Here is a 15,425-nt window from a genome sequence, read left to right on the forward strand (position 1 = left end):
TTTTACCGTTTCATCGCCAAAGTCAAACCCGTAGTCACGGCTCGCACGAATCTTAACTTCAGCTGCGAAATTCAGATATTCGGAACTTCTCGGGAGGTGAAGTGTAAAAACTAAAGCGGACTCGTACGCTCGGGTTACACCTGCATCTTTGTAGTCACCTGCAATAAGTAACAGATAACCATTATCTTAATGACAAACATAATCAATCTGAAGCCATTTTATTTACAGAGCCCACATCTTCTTTATACATCTATATTGTTTGCTTTTCATCGAGTTTTTTTGGATTTCTGTGTTTGATATTGCTTTTCTTGTGCTCAGATATTGGCTCATTACACCTGTATTTAATCTCATTCATATAGTTTATATAAATTCTGTCTCGAACAACACTGTCATCCCTCACCATTATGTCTCAAATGTTACCTCCTCTTCCTTATGGATAAAGGCGAATTCATGTTCTTAAAGCCGCATAATCCGTATCTTTCAGGGTCCGTAAAACAAACAATGACAAGATATTGTGTAATAGCCCTAAAAAGTTACGAACTTTCCCCAAATTACAAGTCTAGAAAGTTAAGAGGTCCAAAGATATAAATATACAAAATTTTATTTTAGACTTATGCGCGGTCCGACAGAAAGTCAAAAGTTAACGCCTCCAAATCTTAAAAATGCTACTTTGCGCATGTCCGGAAATAAAAGTTGTTTACCGCAATGGAGCGAGCTTTGCAGTGAAAGCTCGCCGGCTTAGAATCAACTGCTGATTCGAAGTGAATAAGGAGATTATTTAAACTAAGAAATGTTGTGAATTGCTGAGAATATTATATGGAAACGAATTCGAGCTATGACAACAACTATGATTTGCGAATGATCTACCAAAACCACATAAACCGATTTCCCTTCGTCTCTATAAGGTGAGTGGGGCCCCGAAGGGGGTAACAGTTAGGCCTATATTCTATAAGTGTTTGGTCGCTTTTTGGAATTGGTACCATAGTAAAACAGAGATTAGAAATCAGGAAAAGTGTTGATAAATCGGGGAACATATAACAGATTTAATCTTGGATTACAACAGAAGCATTAATAGAGTCGTATTATACGCGTTTCCTTAAAAGATGATCGCATTCTTTAGTGTTATACATGTACATATGTACGATATATATACATGTAGCTACTGTTACAGGCTTACAGCGTCAGGAGTGTGATATCTTTTCCGATATCTATTTGTGTATTTATGTATATCAGTGATATGTACCCTTTTACTGTATGCTATGGATATTACTGTATTAAAGAAGCCACTTTCAAACTTACTTCATCAGTGCTCGTGTGTGTAAGATTGTATTTTTTAGACTTACAGTCACTTAGTCACGTACTCGTTATCCTATCTAATGGTCATAATTATATAAAATTCACACCAATACATCATAAGTGGTGTAAGTAAAGAATAGTAATTGACTTTTTACAATATGTATTATATATTATGTCCAATGGCAATATATTTAGGCTACATAAATTCTGGTACTAATTAGTACCATTATTCTTCACATGAAAATGCCTAGACCCCTGTAATTCAAGAAATGACTAACTTATAATTAGTATCTAGTGAGGTTTGATTTTGATAAACTTGTGTTCAAAAGATGTGTAATTGTTATAAATTTGTGTTTGACAGAAAACAATTGGAACTAGTTTGTTTTACATGCAGGATAACACTGAAAGATTATATGCATGCATGTATACAGTATTAATCTATGTACATAACTGACATTTACTCCATATTTTCTTTATAGAATGTATGGGACCTTCAACCAGATGACAGAAGTGCAAGATGTGATGGCAGCTCGCCCAAAAATAATAGGGAAAAACAACTACATGTATCTCTGAGATCAAAACTGACAGTAAAAAATAAAGTCTGTTTGTAATGTACCCATTATGAACCAGAAAGAAATTATTTTCAAGAAGGAAGGACAGAACAAACCTAGCATAATTCTTTACTATTATCACCAAGATATTTTCAAATTATTTATTTCTTCTTCACACAAATGAAAAAAGGAATAATAACAATTATTGCATGTCTACATACCTAGTATGTATAACTTTTGAATAATTTATATGGGACAAGGAAGTAATTCCAATTTATGAACAATAAACCAATTAAAATAATATGTCATTTGTCTGAGTTGTTAAATTATGTATTGTTCATTTTAGAAATGTTCAAATACAGAAAATAAATAGCAAACAAGATTGGAGCTAGATCAAGGGTTATTTGGGTCAAAAGTCAGTGTCAAATCTCAAGGTTTTGGCTCTATAGATATACAGATATCCCTATGTGTAATAAAAAAAAATCTTGTTGTTGTGTTATACACAAATTGCACATATATATAAGAATATCCATATATCTAGAGACAATAGCCTGTGATGTATGTTGTTAAATTGCATTATTCATTATAGACTATTTTAAGTTGCAAAGTTTTGATTGAATTAGAAAGGAATAGACTGACAATAATTTTAATTAGTCCCAGGTCAATGAAGGTCTACATGTACAAGCTCTTAGCAAATTCACTTAGTGTTTGGAGCAAGATCACACTAAAGGAATTAGGATTGCTTAAATATATAAAGATAAACTAACAAAATACAACTAATAAAGTTGGATTTTCCACAAGGTTAGACTAAATAAATACTAAAAAATGAATTTTACTGCAATTACTCTGATGATATGAGAATCACATGCAATGGTCAGCTTATTTACTACTGGATGCTATTTTGAACTCCAGTCATTTTTTTATTGACTTAAAATTCAATGCATAATATGTGTACATGCACACTATACCATGTATATGAATGTGCTATTTGTGCATGAATATGATTGTATAAGAAACACCTAGGTCTTTCATTATACATGTTTCTGATTCATTTGATTCAGAGGCAAATTCACGGCTGGACATCATATTATATGGTAGCTATTATATGGTTCATTGGCAAGCTATCATGTACATTTAACCAAGGGAGCTGTCTTCATTATCTACACAGAAAATATATACATAATTGCATGTTAGACATTCAGAACTTTTAACACACATTAAACCGCCGTATTGCAACCTCGACCGCATTTTTTCTTTTATTTTTTTTTTTAATTTTCTGTAATCCTTGAAATCATATAACCAAATGTTTATAGTTTCACCAGAAATTTATCATCATGTTTTTAACGAACACGGAGCTTTTCCAACGTAAATATCAGAAATATACATACAATAACGCGTATTAAATTTTATACTCGTTTATGGCGGTACATGGTGATTTTTTAACTAATAGATATGTATGTATACATGTATACATATATATATGACATTGAACAAAAATACATATTATGTCAAGTTTGCTCTCCGTGCTTACTTTACTTGATTTATTATTATATTTCATTTGGACCTTTATAAAACAAGTTATATGGTTATCCAACTGGCAAGTCAAATATCGTCCGAATTATTTATTTTAAAAAATATCACCAGAGATTTACATGTACATGTAGATAACCATTTTCGTCTCTATATAGTACGTTGTGTCTTGTCTATTTCATTATTTATCAATACCATTATTTATATATCTGATACATTTTTGTAAAATTTATTATCTTGTCTAGTACGATGTGTGGTATCGCAACACATATTTTATACGAAGGTTAAATACCGTCCCCACAAAAATCCCTCCGGTGGCCCCCGGAAATTAGGCAAAGCATAGTCAACCGATCGCCGTATTGTAAACACTCAAAATGACCGAATGGAAGTATTGTTTACACGACGATAATGTATATATATTGTTCTGGAGGACTCTTTAACTTCATCACATAACAAAACATTCATTTGTTCATGATAAGTAACAAGTTCTTCCGTAGAAGTTCCTGCTAACATGAACGACACGCTTTTGACTGGGCACGCCATTTCGTTTGGTCTGGAAAGTCACGTGATCGTCTACGATTGAAAATGCATATTCAAATACTCTGGATATCGAATTTTTAATCATTAATTTCTTTTGAACTCGGGACTTTTTGGGTGTGTAATTAGGGGAAAGTTGATAACTTTTTATAATATATGTACCCGAATTTTCTTTTGTTGATTTACGGACCCTGAAAGATACGGATTATGCGGCTTTAACAAGTACATACATCTCAACAAAATGACAAAATTACAAAATCACGAAACCATTACAATGATGTCACGATAACGGTGACAATGAATCCTTCACTGCCTTACTTATATGTCAATAATGATGACACGATGAGGTAAAACAAGACAAGTGAAAATGTAACCCTCCAATCCCCTCAACGTGAGATCTCAACTCTCCAATCCCCTCACATGACACGGGAGATCTCAACTCTCCAATCCCCTCACATGACACGGGAGATCTCAACTCTCCAATCCCCTCACATGACACGAGAGATCTCAACTCTCCAATCCCCTCACATGACACGGGAGAACTCAACTCTCCAATCCCCTCACATGACACGAGAGATCTCAACTCTCCAATCCCCTCACATGACACGGGAGATCTCAACTCTCCAATCCCCTCACATGACACGGAGAACTCAACTCTCAATCCCTCACATGACACGAGAACTCAAACATGCACTCCACTCCATCCCCTCACATGACACGGAGAACTCAACTCTCCAATCCCCTCACATGACACGGAGAACTCAAATCTCCAATCCCCTCACATGACACGAGAGAACTCAACTCTCCAATCCCCTCACATGACACGGGAGAACTCAACTCTCCAATCCCTCACATGACAGAGAGAACTCAACTCTCCAATCCCCTCACATGACACGAGAGATCTCAACTCTCCAATCCCCTCACATGACACGGGAGATCTCAACTCTCCAATCCCCTCACATGACACGGGAGAACTCAACTCTCCAATCCCCTCACATGACACGAGAGATCTCAACTCTCCAATCCCCTCACACTGCACGAGAGATCTCAACTCTCCAATCCCCTCACATGACACGGGAGAACTCAACTCTCCAATCCCCTCACATGACACGAGAGAACTCAACTCTCCAATCCCCTCACATGACACGGGAGATCTCAACTCTCCAATCCCCTCACATGACACGGGCGGGAGATCTCAACTCTCCAATCCCCTCACATGACACGGGAGATCTCAACTCTCCAATCCCCTCACATGACACGGGCGGGAGATCTCAACTCTCCAATCCCCTCACATGGCACGAGAGATCTCAACTCTCCAATCCCATCACATGACACGGGAGAACTCAACTCTCCAATCCCCTCACATGACACGGGAGATCTCAACTCTCCAATCCCCTCACATGGCACGAGAGATCTCAACTCTCTAATCCCCTCACATGACACGGGAGATCTCAACTCTCCAATCCCCTCACATGATACGGGAGATCTCAACTCTCCAATCCCCTCACATGATACGGGAGATCTCAACTCTCCAATCCCCTCACATGACACGGGAATTCTCAACTCTCCAATCCCCTCACATGACACGGGAGATCTCAACTCTCCAATCCCCTCACATGACACGCGAGATCTCAACTCTCAAATCCCCTCACATGGCACGGGAGATCTCAACTCTCCAATCCCCTCACATGGCACGAGAGATCTCAAATCTCCAATCCCCTCACATGACACGGGAGATCTCAACTCTCCAATCCCCTCACATGGCACGAGAGATCTCAACTCTATAATCCCCTCACATGACACGGGAGAACTCAACTCTCCAATCCCCTCACATGACACGGGAGATCTCAACTCTCCAATCCCCTCACATGACACGGGAAATCTCAACTCTCCAATCCCCTCACATGACACGGGAGATCTCAACTCTCCAATCCCCTTACATCTGACAGGAGATCTTAACTCTCGGAGTAAGAATCAAAGTAGTTGAAACAAACACGTGAACACATCGTGTCTTACACACTAAATATCCTTGTTCTAGGAGTAGCACTGTCCCATATTGACTAAGATTATAATCATCTTCATCATTTTGAAGTTTTTTTGTTCATTTTTCTGTTCAATTTCTAAACTGAAGTGTGGAGTTTATGTCAATAATTACAGACCTCTGAATAAATAAACCTGGTGTAAGGTTGTTGGTTTGCATTTTATATACAAATATTAAATTTAAGTTCGAAATTAATAAGTAAATATCCATCTGTAGCCTTATATTCATGCCAACTGTATGTTACCATTATCTTTCATTCAATTTTGTAATATTTTGCGAAATTCCTTCCAAGTCGCCTCCAATCATTATCCCTTGTTGTTTTCACCACTACAATTGAATCATAAGTTAACTAATTATTTTATAGAGTTTTAATTATAATTATATACTTTGCATACATTCTTTTCATGTACTGCATAAGAATTCAATCTAGTACCCACACTCACCGCGTAGGAATTCGGTGTAGTAGCCAAGCCAGTCACTAGGAAATAGTTCCATGGTAAGGAACACATAACCGCCATCAGCCATCCCTAGCTGATAGGCCCGGTACATAAAATCTCGGAAAAGCTCCGCGTCACAGAAAATGACAAATACTGAAACAAAATTAGAAGAATGTCATACAATGAGTAATTGAACTGTTACTGTCAGGATGTTCCTGCCATGTTTACTATTTTACTTTTCTCACAGAAAAAAAACGAATATTCATACAATCTACCAACAACCATTCTTAATATTTACATATAGTATTATTCTTATCTTCAATATAATGAATATTTGCAGACTGATACGAAATCAAAGAAACCTGTGAATTATCTTTGGCGATCATTAGTCCCCCATCGGGAAACAGAGAGAGGGATATAGGTTAGCGAAGTGCCTGTCTGTCCGACTGACATTTTCCAGGCTCTATACTATAAGAACTTAGAACTTCATACTAGGTACGTGTATGTGGGTCCACCTTCATTGTAGGTGAGACGCTGTGACACCTACCAAAATGAAGTCACCTGAACCTTTGACCTCAGTTTCAAAAACATATATGAGACACGCGCTTTGGGAATAAAGTCCCTTCATTAGCTTGTTTTCTGCTAGACCTACCCCGAGATTGTCGACTGGCCGTCTTCAGCAGGATCCCGGGATCAGAAAGCTTGGACGCTGCAAATTGTAAATCTAGAGGACGTGGCCAGGCACCATTGTTAACGAAGTCACGAACCAGGTTAACTCCAGCAAGCTCAAAGAAGATGTATTCCACGTCATAGATGATAGATATGTGTCTCCAGTCGTACTTACTCATCAGCGACATCAAAGAGGCTGACAATAGATCAACCATAGGTTATTATGACTTTACCCTTCTACTTATTGTATTACAACTACATTACTCTATAGAAAATATCATACATTTCATTATGAAGAACCGTTATATCCCCTGTTTAATTGGCTATAATTGTTAGTTGCTTTCCATGGTACAAGTTGCAATTTTTTTATCAGCATGATGCTTATAACCTATGCATAAAATCCATTACGATGTTGTGTGGACGTAGCTAAACGCCACGAACTGTCAATCACGGTCTGCTGTGCAATTCAAGCATTTACCGAGCGTACACGATAGGTGTCAGGGCTAAACACGGCATAATTCTGAAACCCTTGAATTCGTGATTAGATACGCGAACGTTGACTGATTTATAATAACAATTTATGAACTACTTGTTAAATACATCGTATCACAAGTGTGTTGTTGATCTAGGTTGTTTATTGTTCTCTCTGTAAACATAACAACCGTTAACGACGAACATTTCACAGAGATTACGATCGTCGAGGTTTAATGCTGTAATAATAAGTGTGCAATATGGCATTGCCTGTAAATGTTGTAATAATAAGTGTGAAATATGTGTAGAAATAACAGAGGACAGAGTTGTGATTACTTGTCAAAACGATGATACAAAATGTGCGCTACTACTTAATGGAACGGAAATAAAAAAAATCAAACGGTGAAATTTTTTGAAGTCGAAAAAACTGACAAATGTTACAATCAAAGATGCATCATACGAACTAGGCGACGATGATATCGCTTCTTATATGGCTAGATACGGCCAAGTCGTATCAGGCAGTCTACGCAGAGGTAAAATTCGTGATACTTACATTGAAAACGGCACAAAGTATTTGAACTTTATAGGATGTGTCCCTACCCTCCCGTTGCGAACTTCAATTGGGCGTTTTGATATAAGAATATTTGCAAATAACAATAGAACGCCATGTTATCATTGCAACTTAAAGGACCACTCACCATTTAAATGTCCAAACAAACCAGTGCGTGAGCAAAGAAAATGTTTTATTTGTAAAAATACTGACCATCTTGCTCGAAACTGTCCACAAAAAGAAACGCCTATCTGTAATTACTTTAACATGTCAGGTCACATTCAATCTGAATGTAGACAACGTGATTCGGACCAATACGGGGATTACGCGGAAGAAATCAGAGAAGGTCGTAAAAACGAAGATGACAAAACTGATGACGTAATACCTAATTCTTCAGATAGGGATTCCGTACAGAAAAAGCAAAATCAACCGATATCTCTATTACTTGGCGCGTCTAACGCGAAACGAATCCAGTTCAACTCGAGAAATATTATTAACGCCTCGGTGTCTGGTGCATCACTGGCGGAAATCAGCCATTCAATCGAGGAATCACTCTCCTGCATACCTGAAGACACTGACACAAAAATATCACAGTTTGTCTGGGTACCAATGACGTGTCAAGAAACCAAGGCGAGTCTGACCAAATCATTGTTGACCTAACTTCAGCAATAAAGAAATTGAAAATCAATTCCCAGATGTCCCCATTTGAATATGTGGAATCCTACTCCGAAAAGAAAACAGCGAGAAAATTTCGTTCCTGAACGAGATAACTGAAAGTGTCAATAGTTTCACTGAAAAAATGTGTAAAACAAAATCCCATATAGAATACATTGATATCCCGCTTCTTTTCCGTAGCGACGGAACGGTTAATGATCATCTATATGACGGTTTTGACACCTCAGGTGTACACGTAAATAAACAAGGAGCGTTTAAGTTAAGAGAAAAATTATCAGTCTTCATGCAAACAACTGTAGGACCAATGCTGGGCACGCCAAAAAATAGAAAACGCTTTATGAGTTCGGCAACACCACCATCAACTGAACGACAACACAATAAAATCCAAAAGTATGATACCCCAGAGAACAACTGAATGCTTTTAAACATAGACCTTTAAGCAATATTCATAAACTCTAACCACTTTATATTAACTTTTGTCTATATCTATAGCATCAATTAACATTAATGGGCTGAGAAATGTTGAAAAAAGAAATGCGTTTTTCTATTGGTTAATCAAAAAGAAAATTGATGTAACTTTGTTACAGGAAACCCACTGAACTGACAAAGATATCTTCATTTGGTCTAAAGAATGGAAAAATCTAGGGGGAGGCTATAGTTTATGGAATAATGGTACCTCCGCCTCAAGAGGCGTCGCAATTCTAACAAATGGGAAAACTAAATTGTTTTTTGAAAGAATTTAGCAGAGATAAAGATGGACGGTTATTAACATGTATTTTAAAAAATGACGAAAGAAATATATGCAATATAGTAAACCTGTATGCACCTAATAATAGCTCTGAACGAAACCAATTCATAAGAAAAACTATTAACAATCACCTATTTGATAATAGTTATATATATGCTGGTGATTTTAATTGTACGCTAAACAATCAAATCGATAGATACCCACATAAAAATGCAGATGACTCCACAACATCATGTCTAAAAGATTGAATCGATTCATTTCAACTTGTGGATATTTGGAGACTTCGTAACCCCAGAAAATCGGAATACACATTCAAAAGAGGATATTCAAAATCAAGAATAGACATGTTTCTTGTTACCAAAGACATTGAAAATGATATAGCCAAAACAGATATTACAGCGACCATAATATGATTACATTAAAAATCAATACAGATAAAGTGACAATTGGTCCAGGGACGTGGAAAATGAATGTTAATACAATAAAAAACGATATGTTCAAAAATACATTTCAAGCCTTTTGCACTCATTGGGTTACAGAAAAGAACAAATATGATAATTTGAAAGACTGGTGGGACATAGCAAAAAAATGAAGATTAAAGAAATAACAATTTCTGTTGCAAAGTGCCTGAATAAGACCGACAGGTACATTGATGAAATTGAAAAAGAACTGGATGCATTAACAAAGACTAACCCAGATAATGAAAAAATCAACATGCTAACTAACATTCTGAGAGAGTATTATAGTAAAAAAGCAACAGGGTTGAGAGTAAGAGCGAGAGTGCAGGAGTTCGAAGAGCATGAAAGATCAACAAAATATTTTTTTTAACCTAGAAAAACAGCGTGCTAAAGAAAAGCTTTGGCATAAAATTAAAACCGCAAAAGGAGATTATAAAAATGACATAAATTCTATCCAAAAAGAACAGATTAAATTTTATAAGCAACTCTTTACATCGGAAGGATGGCACAGAGATGCTGCGGATATTCTTTTAGTTAATCTAGAGAACAAAATTCAGATGATCAAAGAACATGTATGGATAAAGAGAACTAGTTTATTGAACTAGTTTATGAAATATGTAATACTAATAAGTTATCAATATCACAAACAAAAGGAATACTAACGTTATTGTACAAAAAAGGCGAGCGTGAAGATATTAAAAATTGGCGACAACTAACGATGTTAAACGTTGACTATAAGATAATTGCAAAAACATTGGCCAACAGAATAAAGAAAGTTCTTCCAGATATCATACTTCCGGATCAAAAAGGTTTCGTTCCTGGACGAAACATTGCTGACGCGAATAGATTGATACAGGATGTGAAGAGGGGTCTGTTATCTTTCAAGATCAACAAAAAGCTTTCGATAGGGTTGAATTGGGATGGATAGACAAATGTCTCGAGCGATTTAATTTTGGAATAAATTTACGGGGTTGGGTACAATTGTTGTTAGTGGATGCGAAGAGAAATGGTTTTATCTCGGAACATTTTGGCATTTCAAGATCTGCAAGGCAGGGCTGTCCAATCGCACCAATTTTGTACATTATTCAAACAGAACCTTTGGTATGTTCAATTCGCAAAAGCAATAGTATAAACGGCTTAAAACTTCCCGGTCAAATTGAAACAAAAATTAACATGTTTGCTGATAATACGCAATTGTTTCTTAGAGATGAAAAGTCTATTACGGAATCGTTTAAAATTTTAGGACAATATGAAAAAGCATCAGGCTCAAAAGTAAATCTACAAAAAACTACTGGAATATATCTTGGAAGATGGAAATATAATCTACCTAGATTAACAGCAATTAATTGGACACGATCGAACATCAAATACACTAGGTATTCACCATGGGCATGAAATAGATAACGACGCAATATGAAGAGACAAAGTAAATAAGATTAACAGTTGTATGCACGTTTGGAAAGCGAGAAACCTGTCTATCTTAGGTAAAAATGTTATTATTAAATCACTTATTATATCTAAGATTGCAAAACTCGTAAACACCTTAATTAAATATTAAATAATATTAGATGATATTATGCTTCAGGCAGGGTAATTTTAGAAAATATGTAATACAACATTGTCATTGATATGTGATATAGAGTATTAAAAATCAAAAGAAAAGTAATCATCGTGATGAGAAAATGAGAATAAAACACAGTATCAGCTATGCAAATTATACCAATATGTATGTATGTATGTATGTATGTATGTATGTATGTATGTATGTATGTATGTATGTATGTATGTATGTATGTATGTATGTATGTATGTATGTGAGAGTGAGGGTGTGTGTATGTGAGGGTGTGTGTATGTATGTATGTATGTGTGTATGTATGTATGTATGTATGTATGTATGTATGTAATCAAGCTCATCGAAGGTAATCAATTCGATGGTAAAATGAACAACACAGGGTTTATTTCCAATTAAAAACAGAAAATAAGAATTTTAGTAATTATTATCTCGAGATGCGTACTATGTTCTACGTGTTTGTTGACATTTTCTACTATTCTCTGTAATGTTTACTTATACTTGTTTTACACCATCTAATACTCCTTTAACTTTTTTAAAGTTATAAAAAATGATGGCCGACAACTTGAAGGGTTCGAAGAAAGCTCATCTTCTTTCGAGTGCTATAATATCATTCAGAGGTTCGATATTTCTTTTGATGCCAAGTGGATTTAGACGTATTCTAATTGTCATCGGGTAAATAAAACATTTATCTTAAATTAATCAATACATATTGAATTTAAAATCTCCTTTCAAAAACCGTGATCATTTCATATTTTAAAACAATATGCCGTTATCTACACAGTGTGTATAATAACCTGAAAACCAACATAGTTCAGAATACACAAGAACATATGTATGTACTGGAATGTTAAGAATTTTTTGTGTGAACAATTATTGTAAGACGCTTATCTTCTCATTGTCATTCCATGACTGATGAATATTTGTAATTATTTTCCTTAAATGAAACTTATTTTGGAAAAAGATATCAAAATATAAAAAAAAATATAAAAAATACGAACAATTACCATAACTTTACCTAGACATTCACTATTTCCTAGATGAGGAATGTACAGTCCAAACTGGTTGTAGCGTCATTTTTTGCCCTTTGCTATTGAATAACGCTGGCGATAGTGTTAACTGTACAGGAAAACTTGTCAATCTCACTGCAGTTGTTTATTAGTATAAAATGGTAAGCATTTGTGTATAGAGAACAATTAAAGGATGGCTAGATTGCGAATATTGGAGATATAAATATCATCCGAATTGCATTTACATTGTATATATAATGAATTTCTGTCCTATAAGATCTAAAACATAACCTTCTATTTTGTTATTAATGATTTTTGATCTGATATTATATCAAACTTAGGATTAAATTACATATCTTTTTTTTTAATATTTACATTTTGCCATAAATACTTCCATTACTCTAATGATAATCATGATCTTTACTTGTGTGATTACATACAGCCTAGACTTTTGAGGTAATATCTATACTCCTGAATGGGAAACATGTTTATTGACACCAATTTAATCCGCAGTTGATAACTGGCTAAATGAACCAGATTAGTAATGGAATTAAAACAAACATTTGAAAAATCAGGATTATTAATGTGAAATGTAAAAGTTAATGGAAATGTGTTTTTATTGTCTTTTAAAATTATTTAAGGAACTATTTTTATTACATTGACCTTAGCTGTTCAGGTCAAATGGTTAAATCGGAAATTCATATGTTCACTCGCATCTAAAATAATTTTTTATTGTGTAATAGAAACAAAATGAAAATATTACAATTCAAGGATTGTTAGATTGCAATTATTGGACTATTGGTTATAACAAACCTCTGGGGACTTACGACGAAATCACTTTGTTATAAGCATAGTTTGGCTGATTGTTCGAAATTCAGATATTAGTAACAGATGAAAATTGGTACATAGAGGTTACGATGGATATCGAACATAGTATAACGACTGCGAGGTCGTTTATTTTACTGGACATCTGTAATGGTCCCCATTACAATCTGTTCTTAAACGCTGCTCCATCAAAATGTTTTTAAATGCCAAAAGAACCTTGGCGCCTCTCGTTAATGTTACCATTTATCGACATAGTTAATATGCACCATTAACTTGTGTGGTATTGATATTGACTATAAACAAAATGTCTAACAACTAATCGAATAAAATGTTTAACAGGAGTTGTCGTTCCTTTCCCTTTCGAGAGTAAGGAACGAAAATTATATTGACAGAGCTTGTAAAACCTATTTCGAAAATCATATTCACATCGTCGTTATACCATTTAAAAACATCTAGATTGCATCGTATGAAGTCAAAATATGTTATTTTAACACTTACTTGAAAATTTTCCGAGATTGTATGACATTCTAGTGAAAGTTGTATACATATCCGAGGGAGACCGAATGATGAGATCGCCAACACCACTCACCATGGGGATGTGTAAATACTGAGCAAGTCTACCTATAGATAAGATAGTTTCCGAACAAGCCGGTCCTATTACGGCCTGAACACTGTGGTCGTAATAAAGTTCCGAAAAGTGTCCAATCGAAGACTGTTTGGGGCAAAATCCGGTGTAATTCAGAGTCACTGGGATATATCTGATTCCGTAATAACTTTCCGAGAATTCAAACGCGATGTCTAATGCCGGTTTTATACGACGTAGATCAAAAGGTTCCACGGCCTCCGTCATCAGAAGAACTCCGACTTTCACTTCCGTCACGGTACCACTTATATCAATACAGAGTAGTAACAAACACACACAAAAGTCATATTTTGTAGACATTTTGCCTCTTTTTTTGCTTTACATATCAAGTGAAATTTTCGAACTCTCTTTCAAATTTGTTTTTTCTGACTGTTCCACTTGAATAAAAAAGCTGACCTGAATTGAAAAATATTACGCATTCATTTTTTCCGTCTGTAAATCAAACGCGTACAAGCAGCACTAACTCAGTCTTTGGACACTTGGTTAAGGCATATCATGTCACTGTATCACTTGTTACAACTAGCCTTATGTAATATATACTACAACATCGGCGTCTAAGGCCGCTATAATAAATGTTTATTGATGCTAATAGATTGTGATCCTCTGATTGAATAGGACGCGTGGCGTATAAACACGTGCGGATGTCATTAAATATATATATTAACGTTTTTACACAATCCTGCGCCGTGTGTTTTGTTCCCAGTGTCGTGATTGCGTGCGAGTGTGAAAAACATTCGATGACGCGCCGAGATCTCACACTCAGGTAAATCGATCACGGACCCCCAATACTGCTTCTATAGTAATGGTCATGATTGTAAATTTGTTTCATAGTTTAAATGAGATGACAGGAGATTTTCCTCTATTGTGGTCAGCGATCTCCGATAATAAGACAATCCGGGAGTTTGAGATTCTACAATCGCAAGGGCCAATCACGATTAGTCATTCGGTCAAAATATCAAGTCATAAATGACATCATAATCACCAGAAAGAAGGACTTATCGACGGTAATAGCACATCTCGAGATGCCGTACGTATATTACTACAGTCTTTAAGGAGACTTTTTAAATTTGGCCATATAACATTGACAAACAGTTCAGCTAATCAGATTCAAGCCGAGCGTTCTTTTAAAATAAAAACTCTTTGTACGATTTATTGATTACCAGCTTAAACGTACGTTAACCCTCTGAGATGACGCAAAGTGAAATAGTAAATGTATTAAGGGGACTAAATGAATGTCGCCGGTAAAATGAGACTACATGGCCATATTTTACTCAGTCGGTATGATGGTTTACATTTCCATCTCTTACTAATTGGATGATTATTTTGTTAAGGTGACTTATCTTTGAGGTGATAGATGACGTTCTTTGTAAAGGTTGCGCTTCAGTGTTACTTAAATCTACATTAGTAACTATGA

General features: G+C 35.6%; 2 protein-coding genes and 1 long non-coding RNA gene across 3 annotated transcripts; 2 read left to right on the forward strand and 1 right to left on the reverse strand.

Annotated features, from left to right (window-relative positions):
- The first annotated feature begins 480 nt into the window (after positions 1-480).
- Positions 481-2,150, forward strand: LOC138316340 (uncharacterized). Its single transcript, XR_011207640.1, has 2 exons — positions 481-905; positions 1,776-2,150. It is a non-coding gene; the product is annotated as an uncharacterized lncRNA (long non-coding RNA).
- Positions 2,151-5,130: 2,980 nt separating this feature from the next.
- On the forward strand, positions 5,131-5,901 carry LOC138316818 (uncharacterized). The gene has a single exon (XM_069258476.1). The coding sequence runs from the start codon at positions 5,131-5,133 to the stop codon at positions 5,899-5,901; it is 771 nt and encodes a 256-aa protein (XP_069114577.1).
- Positions 5,902-6,381: 480 nt separating this feature from the next.
- Positions 6,382-14,311, reverse strand: LOC138316819 (atrial natriuretic peptide receptor 3-like). Its single transcript, XM_069258477.1, has 3 exons — positions 13,867-14,311; positions 7,045-7,257; positions 6,382-6,545 (listed from the first exon to the last, which is right to left on the reverse strand). The coding sequence occupies exons 1-3, from the start codon at positions 14,309-14,311 to the stop codon at positions 6,382-6,384; spliced, it is 822 nt and encodes a 273-aa protein (XP_069114578.1).
- Between the last annotated feature and the right edge of the window lie 1,114 nt (positions 14,312-15,425).

The sequence above is a fragment of the Argopecten irradians genome, chromosome 2, assembly GCF_041381155.1.
Source record: "Argopecten irradians isolate NY chromosome 2, Ai_NY, whole genome shotgun sequence".
In the NCBI taxonomy this organism is placed as follows: Eukaryota; Metazoa; Mollusca; class Bivalvia; order Pectinida; family Pectinidae; genus Argopecten; species Argopecten irradians.